This window comes from Maylandia zebra, linkage group LG7 (assembly GCF_041146795.1).
Source record: "Maylandia zebra isolate NMK-2024a linkage group LG7, Mzebra_GT3a, whole genome shotgun sequence".
Lineage (NCBI taxonomy): Eukaryota > Metazoa > Chordata > Actinopteri > Cichliformes > Cichlidae > Maylandia > Maylandia zebra.
The window spans coordinates 30,722,483-30,739,315 of NC_135173.1; the positions used below are offsets into that span (position 1 = coordinate 30,722,483).

General features: G+C 44.2%; 2 protein-coding genes and 4 non-coding genes across 7 annotated transcripts in view; all 6 read right to left on the minus strand.

The window, feature by feature from the left end:
• Positions 1-242: 242 nt before the first annotated feature.
• On the minus strand, positions 243-4,481 carry rpl17 (ribosomal protein L17). The gene is made up of 7 exons (XM_004561856.4): positions 4,400-4,481; positions 3,972-4,021; positions 3,753-3,793; positions 2,357-2,491; positions 2,076-2,174; positions 679-870; positions 243-324 (listed from the first exon to the last, which is right to left on the minus strand). The coding sequence occupies exons 2-7, from the start codon at positions 4,009-4,011 to the stop codon at positions 277-279; spliced, it is 555 nt and encodes a 184-aa protein (XP_004561913.1). The 5' UTR covers positions 4,012-4,021; positions 4,400-4,481; the 3' UTR covers positions 243-276.
• LOC111500846 (small nucleolar RNA SNORD58) lies at positions 397-464 on the minus strand. The gene has a single exon (XR_002721274.1). It is a non-coding gene; the product is annotated as a small nucleolar RNA SNORD58 (small nucleolar RNA).
• Positions 1,146-1,212, minus strand: LOC111500847 (small nucleolar RNA SNORD58). The gene has a single exon (XR_002721275.1). It is a non-coding gene; the product is annotated as a small nucleolar RNA SNORD58 (small nucleolar RNA).
• On the minus strand, positions 2,254-2,321 carry LOC111500845 (small nucleolar RNA SNORD58). The gene has a single exon (XR_002721273.1). It is a non-coding gene; the product is annotated as a small nucleolar RNA SNORD58 (small nucleolar RNA).
• LOC111500843 (small nucleolar RNA SNORD58) lies at positions 3,860-3,929 on the minus strand. Its single transcript, XR_002721271.1, has one exon. It is a non-coding gene; the product is annotated as a small nucleolar RNA SNORD58 (small nucleolar RNA).
• Positions 4,482-6,823: 2,342 nt separating the features above from the next.
• mfhas1 (multifunctional ROCO family signaling regulator 1) overlaps positions 6,824-16,833 on the minus strand; it is a 29,025-nt gene continuing 19,015 nt past the window's right edge. The window contains exons 2-3 of one of the 2 annotated variants that reach the window (XM_004561858.3): positions 9,390-9,686; positions 6,824-8,663 (exon numbers count right to left, since the gene is read on the minus strand). In XM_004561858.3, coding sequence (XP_004561915.1) covers positions 9,556-9,686 — 131 coding nt within the window. In that variant the 3' untranslated portion in view covers positions 6,824-8,663; positions 9,390-9,555. Of the gene's footprint in view, positions 8,664-9,356; positions 9,687-16,833 lie in introns of both variants that reach the window. The other variant, XM_004561857.3, reaches the window with a different exon arrangement.

Genomic DNA, 16,833 nt, shown 5'->3' on the forward strand with positions numbered 1-16,833 from the left:
TTATTCTGCATCTGCTGCTGGAATATCATTTTCAGCTCTGTGAAGTACATGTCCAGTAAAACAAAAGATAACTTGATTTTAATCGTTCAGGGTTGTAAACAGGTCACAGTAGGCTTAAGGTCTTTTATTTTGAAAAGCACAGAGAGGAATAACCCATCAGCTGCTAAAGCAGCAGCTGAGGTTTATTTTGAAGGAGGAACATTGCTTTCAGGTATGCTTGGTGAAAGAAACGAGTCCGAGTCTTCTCTCATAACAAGTTTCAGGTTTATTAGAATTTTACTCGCGTGCCATCAGCTTCTGCTTCTTCAGCTTCTTCTGTGAAACCTGCAGAGAGAAGAGAGAGGCAGAGTTATGACATCATCGATCAGAGAGTTTGCACCGCTGCCTTGGCCAACAGTCGCTCAGTTTTAACAGGGTTGTTTTCATGGAGAATCCAAAGGTGTCCTAAGGAGTCATCACTGCGACAGATGATGAAGAGGAGGAAGGTGACGGGTTCAGATGTGCAGCCAGAGGAGCAGGATTCACTGTGTTTGCTGTGGCATTCATGGGACCTTCAGTAAAAGGGAAATCACAGCTCTCCAGGTCCCAAGAGACTAAGCCAACTTTAATTCCCCTAACCTCGCTCCGTGCTGCATGTTTGAAGCCCCACCCCTCGCTCTTCCCTCTCCACGTTCTCACCTTTTTCTTCTGGGCGACCTCCTCCTCGGGCTTGGGGACGATCTGCTCCTTTTCTGTCAGGATCATCTCAATGTGGCACGGCGAGCTCATGTAGGGGTTGATGCGGCCGTGGGCGCGGTACGTACGCCTCCTCATCTTTGGCGCCTTGTTTACCTGGATGTGCTCAATGACCAGAGAGTCCACGTCCAGACCCTGAAAGCACAAACACGGGTCAGAACCACCACGAGAAAATAGGACTCCATCGATCCTTTCAGAGCTCAAATCATCAGATATTAATCATTTATTAATCAAAGGCTCTGATTGGTTCACCTATTGCTTCCAAACATTTGGAGATGAAGACTAAACGTCACCCGAGAAACCAACTGCAGATCAATAGATGCTCAGACATCAATAATCAAACTGAGGCCTGAAGCATGTGATCATTAAAGTGGTGTTGTCCTCTCGTTCCAGCTGTCTGTGATTCTCAGATTGCTCAGACTGTAATTGTTCTTTTCATGGTTAATACAAAGGTGTCCTAAATGGTCATCACTGCAATCTGCTGCTCACCGATCAGCTCAACAACAACCAGCTCCACAGAGCTGAAACAGAGCTCAGGGTCATCTCAACGTCTCCGCCTGCCCTCATGTGGAAGCTCGCCTCCCTAAAGCCTGCCTGTGATCGCCACCTGTAGGCTGATGTCACGATGCAGATAATCATTTTAAACTTAAAGAACGCTCTTGTGTCATAACTTCATGAAATCAAAGCCAGTGTCCTCAGGGACCTGCTTTCTGTTGGACCAACAAAATCCAGATATGCTCAATAGATTTAGATCAAATGTGCATACTCTGTCACGTTTAAGAAGTTGAAACGCACGACGAGTGTCATTGAGAGAAAAATATTAGTGTTCAGTTTGAGAACCAAGTTAAAATGTGAGATTAAAGTGTCGATAAGTCAAAGCTGCCACGGCTCCTTTAGTTCATAAAAACAGCGTGATGAGTTCAAGGACGTCACAGAGGCAGTACAGAAAGCTGCGTCTGGGAAACAGCAGGATGGATGTTACAGCTCATGCCATACAGACGAGCTACGACTCATCACAGATATAAGACAGCTAACTCATTTGCAGAACAGTCCAACATTTGGACTTTAGTCTTAAAATAAACAAGTATTTTTCATTAATGCGACGCTGACATGCACACTACTTAAGAGACGCCACATTTAGAAAACTAACAACAATTCGATCACACAAACTACTTTGCACATCACTAGCACAGTTTCAGGTGTTTAAAGCTGCAGACAGACGGGTGTGACCTTCAGACTAAATTGGTATCGATCCTTTCAATATAAAAGTGTGTTCCAGGGAGTCCATCTCTCTGTCTGCTTGCTACACCCGTTGGCCCCTCACCTCCTCATGACCTCACCTTCAGCTCAGCGTTGCTCTCGGCATTCTTGAGCATGTGCAGGAGGAACTCGGCACTCTTCTTGGGCCAGCGTCCCTGGGTCCAGCCGTGCTGTTTGGCCTGAAAACAGAAAACATCAAAGGTGCTTTTAGACCATGCCTCAGAGCTCAGAGGCGGGGTAACTCTGGCCGCCTTCGCTGCTGCTCAGGTTACTAGATTTAGTTTCATCTTTAATCCAAAGGTGTCCTAAGAAGGTCATCACTGCAGCTGTCAGAGTGATGCCACGCTCGCTGGGACCTCACCTGAGCACAGCGGCCAACGCCGCCGTTGTAGCGGCGGAAGGGGACGCACTGGTGCTTGACGATGACGTCCCTCAGGTACTTGTTGGCTTTGCGAATGTGCATGCCTTTGATGGCCTGGGCCGTCTCACGGGTGTTCTGAAAGTGAGGACACAGACGGGTCAGAGACCGGATCAACAAAGTGGCACCTTTATGTCGTAACCTTCATGACATCAGCATGACGTCCAGATGTCGGGTCAGTTCTGAGGGCCTCGGCCGTCACATTAGATTTAATGAAAGTTGAATGTGTTTATAGATTTTAGGGGAGGCAAACAAACCATCAGAGAATCTCTGCGATCTGATCGATTCGACAGAAAACCAAGTCTCTTTAATCCACAGCCAAACAAACCTAGGAGCACTGCAGCCATCTTTAAAACTAGAGCTCCTCCCACTGACATAAACATTAGACCAGCAGCTCATTCAATCACAGCAGATTGTCTATTCAACATTTCTAAACACACAAAAGTTACTCAAGCCATTCACAGTAATTTATTTTTCCTGGAAAATCCTGACTTATTCACTCCTTATCCTCGGGAGCAGAGCTTTAAGTACCTGAGCTTAAATATTAACTTCAAATTATATACACAGAAATTCTATTTAATTACGGGAGGATTACACCTGTATTCAAAAGAGAGATTAAAAGTGTCACCAGTTATTTTCAGACATCTCACACATTCTGCAGCTGAAGCAGAGCTCCAAACAAACTGGGCTGTTCACAGAAACCAGGCTCATGCTGTTACCTGAAGCTCTAATGAACAGACCTCACTGAGGTTTATGCTTCAGCGAGACAACAACCTCGAAGGATATTTAACTACACATCACAGACAGCTCATAAACACCACTGACTCCTCCTGTGTGGTTTTTACATGTATCAGTGAGAGAACCATAATCACTTCTATCAGGACGATTAACCACAGCATCAATGTAAGGATCACTCAAACTGGGTGTGAGGAAGTGGAAAAACTGGGGGGGACAAACGTGTCTGCGTGAAATAAACTAACTACAGTACAGTGTTTCTATTGGCTGGGATCACAGATAGACATAATGCAAGAGTATAAAACATTTCAGTGCATCTCCCATCACTCCCGCGGCAACGAGCCATTCAGTTTCATGACTCTGAAGTAAAATCGGATCATTTTTCTCTACTGAGTCAGAGCACCATATTAACTCTGAACCCACATCCACGTGTGTTTAATGAGTTATTAGAGCCCAGATTCAGAAGCCTGCTGCTGCTCATGTAACCTACTCTGAGCCTCTACACACCTTTACACCTGAGAGAATCTACTTTAACATGGACACGCGTGAGATGACAGATGAACCCTGTGATCCCCTTTGTCTGTGCCCACATGTGGACTCTTACCTTGAAGTGCACCCGGAGGTTGGATCCCCTCGACTTGCATGCTGAAACACAGAGAGAAGCCGTTAGCACCCCCAGCAAAGACCCGGATCACTCCACCAGTGAGTGCGGCAGCTCAGTTGTGTCATTAGTTTGTTTTCATGTGGAATCCAAAGGTGTCCTAAGAGGTCATCACAGCCACCAGCTAACCCCCACACATAGCTGAAGTTCACCTTTACTCACATTTAGTCGGGTTCTCGGGGTCGAGAGAGTAGCGGACCATTGTCAGATATCTGTAAGAAGAGGCACACGTTAGTTTCCTCAGGCTAGCACACAGCAGGTAAGACCATCTTAGACAGCACCGTCTCAGGTGACGTTAAACAGATTTAAACCCCACAAACACGGAGAAAAGGAGCTGCTAGGGCCGCTTTACAACTCCTATCCACGCCACACGGAGCCAACATGGCGGACAGCCGCCGGAGCCACCAACCCGGCGTCTCCGCAAATATCTTCATAAAACTTCATTTAATGGCTCCAGACACACAATTCAACCATCAGCGCACACATTTACACACAGCTGACACGATCCAGATGCTTGCAGCGCAGGATGCAGTATTTTTACTCAGATTTAACATGGATTCTCCGCTTCGTGAGCGGGACAGAACTCCTACCTCTGAGGCCGCGGAAGGAAGAGGAAGTATCCCGGACGGCGCTCCTCTACTTCTGCCTTCCTGTGAGGGTTACCGCCCCCTGGCGGTGAGGAGGAGGAGGACGGTGCTCGGGGCGCAGTGAAGCGGAATGGACAGCAGGGGGTGGTATTTCACACACACACAAAATACGCGAGAAAAATTGTTATCCCGTGGTTACGCCATGATTATGACGTAAACACGATAATAGTGATGGGAAGTTTGTCTCTTTTCAGAGAGCCAGCTCTTGTGGCTCGAATCTCAAAGAAGAGCTGGCAGTTTTGGCTCCCAAATGGCTCTTAATTTATTATCATCTGTAGCCTCATATTTGACAAATATGAATGCTCTGTGTGTTGATAAACCCTTTTGCATTTAGTGTTTTTATGAGATGCCTTATAATTGCCTAATATTGTGTATTTGTTCTGTTAGAAAAGCAGGCATTCTTACTTTTGTATAATATTTTAATCAAACTTTTGATTTTAATTCAACACAAAAACAAAGCACTGCAAACAAATCCACAGAAGAGAAACAGAACCAAACTCAGCAGCCAAACAGTATGTCCTCAGGTTGACATTCAGAATAATCAAATGCCTCAGCTTGATGAGCTGATGCAGTTTCTCATCTTAGTTAGTATCTGCTTCTTCTTTAAGCTGGAGCGAGATGCTGCTTCGTTTACAGTTGTCAGTCATATTTACATGTTTTTACGATGCACTTGGACTCTCATTCTCACCGCAGTCTACTGTCTCACTCACTGACTGAGGAATATCGATACTTCCAATACCAGCATTTCATGTTGCAGGATCAATTCCCATATGAAAAATTATAATATCTAATTTGATTAAATTAGTTTTTAATCATAAATATGACATACAGACAAAAGTCGGCAATACCCTGTTAATAAGAACTACAGTCGTCTTCTGCCTCTCATTCATGTTTTTTTTGTTTTTTTGTTTTGTTTTTTACAGCTCATTGTGTTCTACGTCCTGATTGGCTGTAGAGCATTGTCAATCAATCTCCGTGCTGTGTCGCCTGTACAGTACAGAATGTGTTTAACTTGTCAAATTTACATAAAGTGCTGTACTGTATGTTGTAAGTTTTCTCTCCAATAAACAACAATGTTGACGAAATGTGTTGCACCGTCGAAGGCAGAGGAAGATGCTAAGCATTGCACAAAAAGTTGGACTTCTGGACATGCTAACAGAATGTAGGAGTTACTGTATTTTTCAGATTATTAACTCATTCTTCTTGCTTCCTCTACTTCCGTACCATATCGTTGCTGTTGAATTCTCTCACAGCTGCTCTGTTCCCATATTCTGGACGTGAAAACAGGGTTTGATCTTTGGTTTCATTCTGTAATACTGGACTTATTTTTCTGCGTAGGTTTGAACTTTGAGAGTGGTTAAATAAGAAAATAAGAAAAGTGTGAAAATGTTGATGCCTGTCTGAGAACAGTGTATAAAATGTGTAGTGAGGGGTTTTACAGCCTTAAAATGTAATTGTGCCCAGAATGCACTTTGTGAATGATGATAAACAGATCAAACTACCAGCGTTAGCTTCTGTTCTTCAATGTCACAGACATGAAACTGCTGTAGGTTACTCCCACTGTGATAAATCCCCCACACTGAGGCTGTGACAGGAGGAGTGAAACAGTTTTTGACATTTTAAAGGTTTTTGTGTGGATATCTACTCGACTTATGAAATGAAAAATGCTGCTAATGCTAAAGAACTGATTCTGGAACCACTCGTGTGTATTCGGAGGGCCTGAACTCAAAAAATATTCGTAGTATGAAGGTAAATCTTAGCATGACTTTATTAAAATAATGTGTCATAATGTGTTTTCCTGATTTTACTTTACTTGATTTCCCTCTAGTGGGGAAGAGAAATTATAATTAAAATTGATTCAGTGGTGGTCTTTTTTTTTTTCACAAGCTGGAAACAAAATGCTTTATGAGGAATTTCAAGTGTCTGATGATTTTTCATTTTAAAAATATAAGTGCTTGTATTCACTCCAAGGACTCCTCCAGTTATCTGCTGCACAAAAATGCTCCACCCAAGAGTTCATAAATGAAGCGGTGGCACAAAAAACTGCAGTTCCTCTGATATCCAGAAGAGGCAGCAATGAGACCCATGTTGAAACTTTACAGCAGAAATAACTAGAACTCACCTGTTTAAACTGTATCAAGGCTTAAAGTTTGCATTATTGGGGGTGTGGCCTTTTGACTGACAGGTGGATGGCGACACAGCTGGTTGTAGCTGCTAGTTGACTGCTAGGCTTCTCCTGATTGAATTCTAAACTGAACTGGGCCTCTGGACCTTGTTTGTGCAGTTGTGACCTACAAACTGTACATTTACCCAGTGAAAAGGTGAAACTGTGTTTAGAGCGTGAATGAATGACATGGCCTGCAGGTATTAAAGCAGTCATTGTTTATTTGGTATTTCATGATGAACTGTGAGACGCTGGACGGAGCTACATAGAAAACCCCGTGTGCAGCCTCACAGTGAGTCATGCACATCATTGCACTGTAAAGAAAGTCAAAGCTCGAGTGACGACACCTCAGGCCAACATACAAAAATAAAGATATTATTTACAAACAACAACATTTTCCCATCAGCACGTGTCAGTGTTTTCATCAGACAGTGAAAAGAAGTTCAACATGTAGAAATCACTGTGGTTTCATTAGAAGACGCACAAATATCTGTACACGTGCCACATCCTCGGCCCGAAGGCTCATCTGCTACCTTCACATCAGTGTGTTCATCACAGTGTGTCTGAGAGCGAGTGCAGATCACAGGCTCCGAAACCTCAGCAGTCCCACACCATTGCACACCCCACACTGTGGAAATGTTTGAGCAGCTCAGTCAGAGGATCTCCACACTCAGCATTCCTGTTTCTCATGGCTGAAAAAAATCAGTTTCATCATCTTCAAATTTTTTTTTTTTAATTTTTTTAAATAAATTCTCTCTAAAACCTCGTTACCTGTTCAGTTCTGTTACAGTGTGTCGTGAATAATGTTTGTGTCACACGGTTAAACACTGTGATTGTGTTTATAGTTGCACACATGATAATATGTGATTGTGTGACTGTTGTTGTCCCAGCCCGAAATGTTTTAGGAGAAATATATTCACGAGATAATAACAAAAAAAGAAATGTTCAGTGAACGGCTACATGGTCCTACTAGTGCTGCTTTTTTCATGGGTTTCATGGGAGATGAACTGAACCTAATTTGATGAACATCAGAGAAGGAGAGACAGTAAAAGAAAAAATGTCCCCCTCAAAGCCCTGATGCTCTCAGAGCTTCTACAACTTTGTTCTTTTACTTATTTCATGAACTTAAGTTCATTTATTAATTAAGGTCACTAATAGGGTAAAACACGCCAGAGGAAAAATGGTTGAACTTCCTGCTGTTTTTGTCACCTGTGGTTTTAAGACTTATGCGTTTCCCCGTTAGCTCATCCCCATTCTCCCAGAGCTAACAGAGCCCATCACCAATCATTTACAATGTTTTCTAATTGTGAAACAGTAATTCTCATTATTTCTGCACAGCTAACAGTTTCTACACTGTTAGCTAGTAACCTCATTTTTAAATTGTGAATCATTAATTTTCACGATTTCTGCATTTTGAACCCATAATAGTTTTGTAATTGTTACCTTTAATTTCCATCAATTTTCTAATTGTGAAACGTTATTATCCATTTATCCCCATTGTTAGCCGTTGTTCCCACTGCTTTGCATTGTTTTCCCATTGCTTTTGTATTTTTGTATTGCTAACCATTAAATCCCACTGTTTCCCATTGGTAAGCATTATTTCCCATTATTTTCTCACAGTCATGTGTGAGTTGCTGATATTTTCCATTGTCTGTGTGAAATGAACACTTCCTGATGCTTGATACAGCGTTGATGCTGTAACTGCGTCTGTCCCATCATCACCTGAGATCTCCCGCAGAGCGCGTCGTGATCAGAGTCGCTCTGTGTCTCCAGCGGCGACCCGAACCTCAGTTTCACAGACTCCTCCCGACAAACTGTACGAAATAAGTGAAAATCCAAATGTCCTTCAGTCTTTACAGCCGTAGATTCACACAGGAGGAAGTGGGCGTTACTGTTCAGAGAGAAACGTGTGAAGCAGCGCGACTCGGTAACGGGACCGAGGAGGAGGAACCCTCATTAGATGCTACAGACTGTGTGGATCGCGTCGGGCTCACTGAAGCTCTTCAGATACCGCTCAGTGCGACGTGAAGAGGCGTCAGAGACCTGCAACACAAACAGGAAGTTAAATAGCCGCCAGGTGAAATCAAAGAGTATTTAATTCACTCGGTCTGACGGTCACGTAAAAAATGTAACTGTAGCAACGTTTACATAAAATCAAAGTAAGAAAAATAAGAAAAGCAAATAAAACTTCAAAAGGAAAAATAAACTCCAGGAACACGACAGAGTACGGTCATTGTATAAAACATATACTTTTTTATACTTTGAAATATAAAAATAATAGTAAAAAAAATTAATTTCAATTTAATTTGAATCATAAAGCTTCAAATCACAACAACAGTTAAGATAAGATAAGATAAAGACTCTACAACAATACAGTGAAGCCCCAACAATCAGACGGCCCCCTGTGACCAAGCGCTTTGGTGACAGTGGGAAGGAAAAACTCAGGTCACACTCTCCTCAGTGTAATATCACAATACAAGTAATACTTGTTCATACAGTATTATTAATTTATTTTTATTATTATTTTTTTGAAATATAAAAAATAAATAACCTGATTAAACCGAATGTTTGGTTTTACAGATTATAAAATGTGGAGGTTTTCTATCCATCGCAGTGTCCGTTGTTTTTATGGAGCTGATAAACGAAATCATTATTTTTTATTTGTATCACCTGAATGTTTGTAAACAAAAACACAAACATAACAAAACAAAAAAAGTGCATCTGGTGATCTCTGACCTTCGCTGCTGTGTTCTGTAATTACTGACGTACACGTGAAGCAGAGACCCGTCGAGCCGCTCGCTCTGACTGTGGAGGACGCGAAGTGGTGGTTGGTGGCTCAGAAAGGTGACAGACGATGGAAGCCGGAGGTTGGAGGTGGAGGCTCTGGTGACGCAGTGAAGACGAGCCAGGTCGGTGTAGATGGGTGGGCGGGGCTTCATTTGAGACAGGGGCTGAGCACGGTGGGGGTCGGGGGGTAAACGAGGGCCACGTTGACCCGCTCCGAGCCATTCTTTGGACAGACGATCTCGGTGAGGCCTTCGGGCCGCGGCTGGCTCAGCAGCTCACCTGCAACAGCGAGAACATCAAAGACGCTTTAATACAGGAAACAGGAAACAGAGGAAGTAGGACATTCCCGAAACATCACAGAGAAACCATCACACGTACAGAAAGCAGGATGCTCTGGTTTTAGGAACAGAAGAGGCAGCTGCTCTGCTGTTATCAGGGAGGAAAAGTTCTCCTCCAGCATTTCAGATATAAAACAATAAATTATCTGATGTTGGACCAGGATGCTGGGTGGACACTGATCTGCCAGTCAGACAGATCTCAAGGCAAATCCGCCTCCAGCTTCTGGAAGTTTCTCCTGTTCTCGCCTCTAGATTTGTAGTTGTTTTTTTTAATAATAAACTGCTGGCACAAATTTAAATAACTGAAGACTCACAGACATCTACAGGCAACAATAATCCTTCACACTAAACTCCATTTACTTGTCTTTAGTAAGAACCTGCAGCAGCAGAAGCTTTTATGAATTCGGCCACAAGGTGGCAGCAACGTCCAGCTGTGACTTCATGCTGCAGAGCAGAGTCCCACCAGCAGGGGGCGCCTGGTCCTCCTCTGTAAACTACAGTTTAAGGTCTGTCCTGGGTTTTGCTGCAGGTTTAGCTAGTGCACACAGCTGAGGGTCTCTGAGGTCAAAGTTCAGCCTGGATTCAGATTCAGGATAATTTTTTCCCCTCATTTTTATGTAATTTAAAAGTGCGGAGGAATAGATGTGTTTGTGTTACTGGGGTGAATTTCATGACGAGAGCTCTGAATTTTCTTCAAGCATGACCTGCTGATAAAGATACTTAAAAGGGGAAATGGTTATAGGAGATGAAAGGTTAAAGGTCGAGGCAGAGATGTTTAGTTCAGTGTCTCAGCTCTCGTGCTCTGCAGGGCGTTTTTCTTCTACTCTCTCCACTGTTATTAGAACTCATAACAAGGCGAGATTTCTGTAAAGCAGTAACAGGTCTGAGCTCAGAGCTGCACACAGGCGGCTCTCTGACTTCAGTTTCCTGCAGGGCTGAACGCCGTTCCTGTGCACGTCTCCATTTATAAGGCGTCCTCATCGTTTGTGTTTCCGCTGTGGATAAAAATACGATTAAAATCACGCACACACTTCCTGTGTGATCCCTCGTGTGTTTCTCTGGCAAACAAAGAAAAGCTGCCATCTGCAGATCGACACAGCCATCCTTTTTCCTTCATCATCATTATGGCTCCCTCCTCATCGAACAGCTCAGAGCCCAGCCGGCGACTGCTTGAGGAGGTTCACGCGAGCTCCGCCGGGATTCAGTTTCTTACTCAAACCATGTTTATAAATCATTTTAATATCTTTTTCCATCCATGGAAAACTGTGTGAAAACTGGACTGGGTTAGTTTGAGCTTGTAGCCACGTGTTCTGTTTATAACTCTAAGCTGCACTTTATGAAATGATTAGCGCTCTCCATCTTTGGATGGATGTACTGATGAGGGTGGATGACGGATGACCTCAGGAAGCGTGTGACACGCCCTCCAGTACTGTTACAACTTGCCGTTCTAAAACACGTTTGAGTTGCTTTTTATTTCCCGTTTTATTTTGACAATCTCATCAGTTTCCACATTTTGAATTAGCATTCCTTATGTTCTCATAAGGAATGCTAATTCTGTTTATGTTTTTCATAATGTACTCTCCGACACTCAGCTCCACCTGGGTGTTTGTTGTTGCAGAGCGCTGATCATTCAGCCGCTAACAGAGACACGCCCAATGCATCACTCTGCTGCACGAACAACACTGAGCACGCTCCATAGCCAGTGCCTGGATTACATTCACTTCATTTTCAGGGCATCAGCAGAATAATACTGTGATCTGGCTTTATCTGACACACACACACACACACACACACACACACACACACACGCACACGCACACGCACACGCACACACCCCTAATATCCTAACCTGCAGAGAGATAATACAAGCCTCCTGCAGCTCGGGACTGAAGCCGTGAACATTTACACAAATTAAATGCCAGATGTGCTCGTGATGTTGGATGATTTGTGGCAGATGTGCACAGTGGTGACCTGCCACATTTTGAGCTGACTGATGTTGAATCTCCAGGATTTTCAGAATAATTCTTCCTGGTCAGATCAATCTGTTAATCTGGCTTTTCGTCCCAGTGTGCCTTCAGAGCAGCAGACCAGCAGGTATGGCACATCATTTTGCTCTCCGGAGCAGGAAGGCCAAGGTTTCGAGATGTGACCTTCTAGCAGCTTCCTGTCATCATTGTGAGTCACTGATATTACACAAAACTGCATCTCAAACGTTCAGCTGCAGTGAGAACCAATCATCTAGCTCCAGAGCTGAAAAGCAAAGTGATGGCTGAGGAGCCAAAACCTGCAGTTCCTCTAATATCCAGCGCGTTTTACAGAAGAAATAAACACGTCCAAGTTATTGTGAAGATTGAGAGTTTGTGTCTGTGAAGTCAAAGGAGCTTGCAAAGAAAAGCGTCTGGACTTCTTTAAGTTGCTTGAAGACGTTTCACCTCTCATCCGAGAAGCTTCTTCAGTTCTAAGGTCAAATGGTGGAGAGTCCCAGATATAAACCTAGTGGGAGTTTCCCCCCACAGAGGGACAAAAGGACCCCCTGATGATCCTCTAATCGCCTGAGCCGAGGTGTGAAACTGGGCGTGGGTCCCAATCAGCCAGGGTTTCAGGTGTGTTCATTGTGAAACCTGGCCCCGGCTTATCATGCGAATTCCTGAGGTCAGATGGCCCAGGATGTGAGTGGGCGTTAAGGCGTCTGGGAAGGGATCTCAAAACTGGATTATAGATGGCAGAGAGTTGGTGTCGTAAACCACCGCCTCTGTTCAAAGATGGTCGCTCACAGTGGACATAGATGGCTTCTTTCACTCCTCTTTCAAACCATCTGTCCTCTCTGTCCAAAATGTGAACATTGGCATCCTCGAAAGAGTGTCCTTTATCCTTAAGATGCAGATGGACTGCTGAGTCTTGTCCTGTGGAGGTGGCTCTTCTGTGTTGTGCCATGCGCTTGTGAAGTGGCTGTTTGGTCTCTCCAATGTAGAGGTCTGGGCATTCCTCGCTGCACTGTACAGCATACACCACATTGTTAAGTCTGTGTTTTGGCGTTTTGTCTTTCGGGTGAACCAGTTTTTGTCTGAGTGTGTTGCTGGGTCTGAAATGCACCGGGATGTCGTGCTTGGAGAAAACTCTCCTGAGTTTTTCTGATACACCGGCTACATAGGGGATGACAATGTTGTTGCGTCTGTCTTTCTTATCCTCCCTCGCTGGTGTCTGATCTTCTTTTCTGTGCCTCTGTTTTGAGATCCTTTCCCAGACGCCTTAACACCCACTCACATCCTGGGCCATCTGATCTCAGGAATTCGCATGATAAGGTGGGGCCAGGTTTCACAATGAACTCACCCGAAACTCTGGCTGATTGGGACCCACACCCAGTTTCACACCTCGGCTCAGGGGATTAGAGGATCATCAGGGGGTCCTTTTGTCCCTCTGTGGGGGGACACTCCCACTAGGTTTATATCTGGGACTCTCCACCATTTGACCTTAGAACTGAAGAAGCTTCTCGGATGAGAGGTGAAACGTCTTCAAGTAACTTAAAGAAGTCCAGACGCTTTTCTTTGCAAGCTCCTTTGACTACGATGACCAGGTCATCGTAGTCAAAGGAGCTTCTTTAAGTTGCTTGAAGACCTTTCACCAAATGGTGGGGAGTCCCAGATTTAAACCTAGTGGGAGTTTCCCCCCACAGAGGGATAAAGGACCCCCTGATGATCCTCTAATCGCCTGAGCCAAGGTGTGAAACTGGGTGTGGGTCCCAATCAGCCAGGGTTTCGGGTGAGCTCATTGTGAAACCTGGCCCCACCCTATCATGCGAATTCCTGAGGTCAGATGGTCCAGGATGTGAGTGGGCGTTAAGGCCTCTGGGGAGGGAACTCAAAACTGGATTATAGATGGCAGAGAGTTGGTGTTGTAAACCCCCGCCTCTGTTCAAAGATGGTCGCTCACAGTGGACATAGATGGCTTCTTTCACTCCTGAGGAGTGATTGAGAGTTTGTGTTAAGAAACATGAGTTCACATCTTTAATGATCCTCTAAAAATCCAGCCGTAAGTATTTTACACCCAAACCAGAGTTTTTCTGGATGCAGAAACCATCAGAGTGGGTAACAAAAACCCAAAGGAGTTCCACAGGCATCTATTATCGATCCTCTGCTTTTTATTGATGTGTAAATTTTACTTTTGTTTGTCAAAGCACAAAAAGTTTCCTCCTTCATAACAACATGGAGCCTTTTGGAGCATTTTTAATGCCATCATCGAACTAAGCACGCCGTTAACTTACCTACAGGCTCCAGAACAGGTGATTATAAATCTACGGGTGGTGTCATGGGGGCTACGACTCAAAGAAATGAAGCAGATTTGTTTCCGACGGATGTTTTTACATCAGCTGCCTCCAACATCACTCACAGCCCGTCTGTCCGTCCGTCTCAGCAGCACTTAAACCATTAGGCTTATTGATCGTGTGCGTTCTCTCAAAGTGTCTGCAGCTGCTGGCTCTGCTGGCCTGAAGCCAGCAGTCACAGACACAGTCAGAGTTACGGTCAGAGACGATTATTTGTAAGGAAAAACAGCTCTATCATAACCATTTCATTAAACCCGAGTACTGCAGAGCAACCGGAAGTACTGGGATATTTTACATCTGAGTATTTCTGCAGGTCTTTGCCACCGGCTGTGTGGCTGCAGGAGCTCCTGCTCCTCAAAGTCACTTCAGCTACAGTTTGTTTCTAACCTGCTGCTGAGCTTTGCTGCCACGGCCGGAGATCAGATGTTTATTTCATCAGTGGACGCAGCTGACGGCTCACACATCCGGCTGTGTGCCCTGAATTAGGCCACAGCCTAATAACTCCTCCTCCTCCTCCTCCCTCTGACTGAGAAGAGTCACGCAGAAAGCCACAAAGACCTGATTTCAAGGAACAGGAATGTTCCTCCCCCCTCAAACACCATCAGCAGGTAGAGGAGTCATGTCCTCCCTCCTGCTCCTTTGCTGTCAGCCATAAAAGGGAACAGCCGCCACTCGCAGAGAGGAGGAGGAGGGGAAAGTGTACCCGTATCCAGGAAACTCCCACTGGGATGTTTGGAAAATGAGAGAAGTAGTTTCACTCCATTCAAAAACTGCCCAGACCTCCAATTTCATTTCCTCCTCTGTTGTGAGGACGATTTGAGGATTTGTGAGAGAACGTCTGCAGCGGGGAGGTTATTCCAGAGCTGAAACAGGAAGTTAGTCTGCAGCCAGTCCGACCCTCTGGAAGTTTTTCAAGCAACACTGACAAAAAATCTGATGGTTCCACTTTTTAAAACAGTCTCATTTTTTAACTTTTCTCTGCTGAAGCTGAATGTTGGAGTCATTATGAAGAATTTCCAGTGCTCATGCTCTGCTGCCCTGTTTTATTCACTTATTAAAGAGAGATTTTCTTTTATTTCAGTGACTTTTTTGGCCACGATTTAGCTCTCTACATAAATTCATAACACCAAACTCCCCGGTTCCGATTAGCCTGTAAACACAGCAGTCTGTTACTCTGACAGTTTCACGTTTCCTCATCCTAAACAGGAAACTGTGTTCACACAGACGAGCTCCTGCTGCCCCTCAGTAATGTGACGTGACAGTAAAGAACCGTATTTAAGGCTCATCTCATGTTTGAATCAGTTCATCACTGTGAACACAAACAGGTCTGCTGACTGTTCACAGTCTCGCCTCGCTCCTCCTGGCGTCACTCATCCTGCTGGAATATTTGCTGTTTAAATATTTACAGCCTTCGACCTGAAATAGAAATTTGTTCACAAAGCCGGAGAGGCCACACAGAGAAGTCTGCAGAGTCACCCTCGCTCCATATTGATGAGGGACGATCCCGTCTCTGCTTTCACCGCTGCACACAGAGCGAGGCGATAACTGGGCCACGGCGACGACCCGGCTCAGAACAAAACATCACACGGGAGCAGAAATCTGCTTAAATCGCTGCCAAGAGATTTCAGGGGACATCATCGACCTCAGCCAACCCCTCGCTGTCCTGCTGAGAGCCGTGAAGCTGCTGCTGTCCTCACTGAGACTCGTTGTTTACAGGGTGGAGATGCTTCAGCCCATAAGTTATTTTTTATTTCCATAACTATCTCATGAAGCAGCTGCAGAGCCAGCACCCATATACTGTATATAACAGACAAACATGGCCACTGTGACACAAACTACCCGCACAGCAGCCAAATTAGGTGATGCCATTAAAAATGCTTCAAAAGGCTCCAACAGCCAAGCAAACTTTAAACCAAATACAGTTTAAAGAGGTGACTCACCGAAGTGCACTCTCCCGGTACACTTTATCATTTTTCTCTGATCAGGACTGAAGTTTGAACTTTGTGGTTGAGAAACATTTAGTCTCCATATCAGCGACGATCAGTATCAAAGGATCTGATTGATAAAGGCTTCATAGTTTATTAGAGCACACAGCTTAGATGATTGGGGGGTTACTGAGCACGTGCAGACCCACGCATGTGTTTTTTTTTTTTGTTTTTTTTTTCTAAATGACATCAGAAACAGCAGTATGCAACATTACGTGATGGCAGAGCTTCAGTTCATCCTTTGTCATTTTTTTTTATTTATTTATTTTTTTAAATAAATAGGACAGGGGGAATGAATGAGAGAAAGAGGGGGAGAGAAAGAAAGAAAACCAAAGGGGAGAAGAGACGGTGAGAAGGGGGGGGGAAGAGAGAGAAAAAAAAAAAAAGAACTCCTGGGTCACCTGTATGGAGAAAAAAAAAAAACAAACAAACAAAAAAAAAACAAACAGAGGAGACAGCAAACAACAAAGAGCAACATAATAATAGAGAAAACAAAGCACCATCACAATAAACTAGCTAATAAACTCTCATTACATGGAGAAACCTTTGGAATGCAAGCATGCTGATCCACACAGGTATGCACACATGGGTATTCACAGACGCGGACTAAAGCTTTCTTGGCTGCTGCCTCAAAGCACACTGTGCGCTGTCTATCTTGCGTGCTGCACAATATCGTTTATTATTTAGTAAATATTGATATCTATGACCCACGCATGTGTTAACAGGAGCCGTTTGTCTTTTTCCAGGCCTCACTGTGTGTGTGTGTGTGTTCCTCTGTTTTA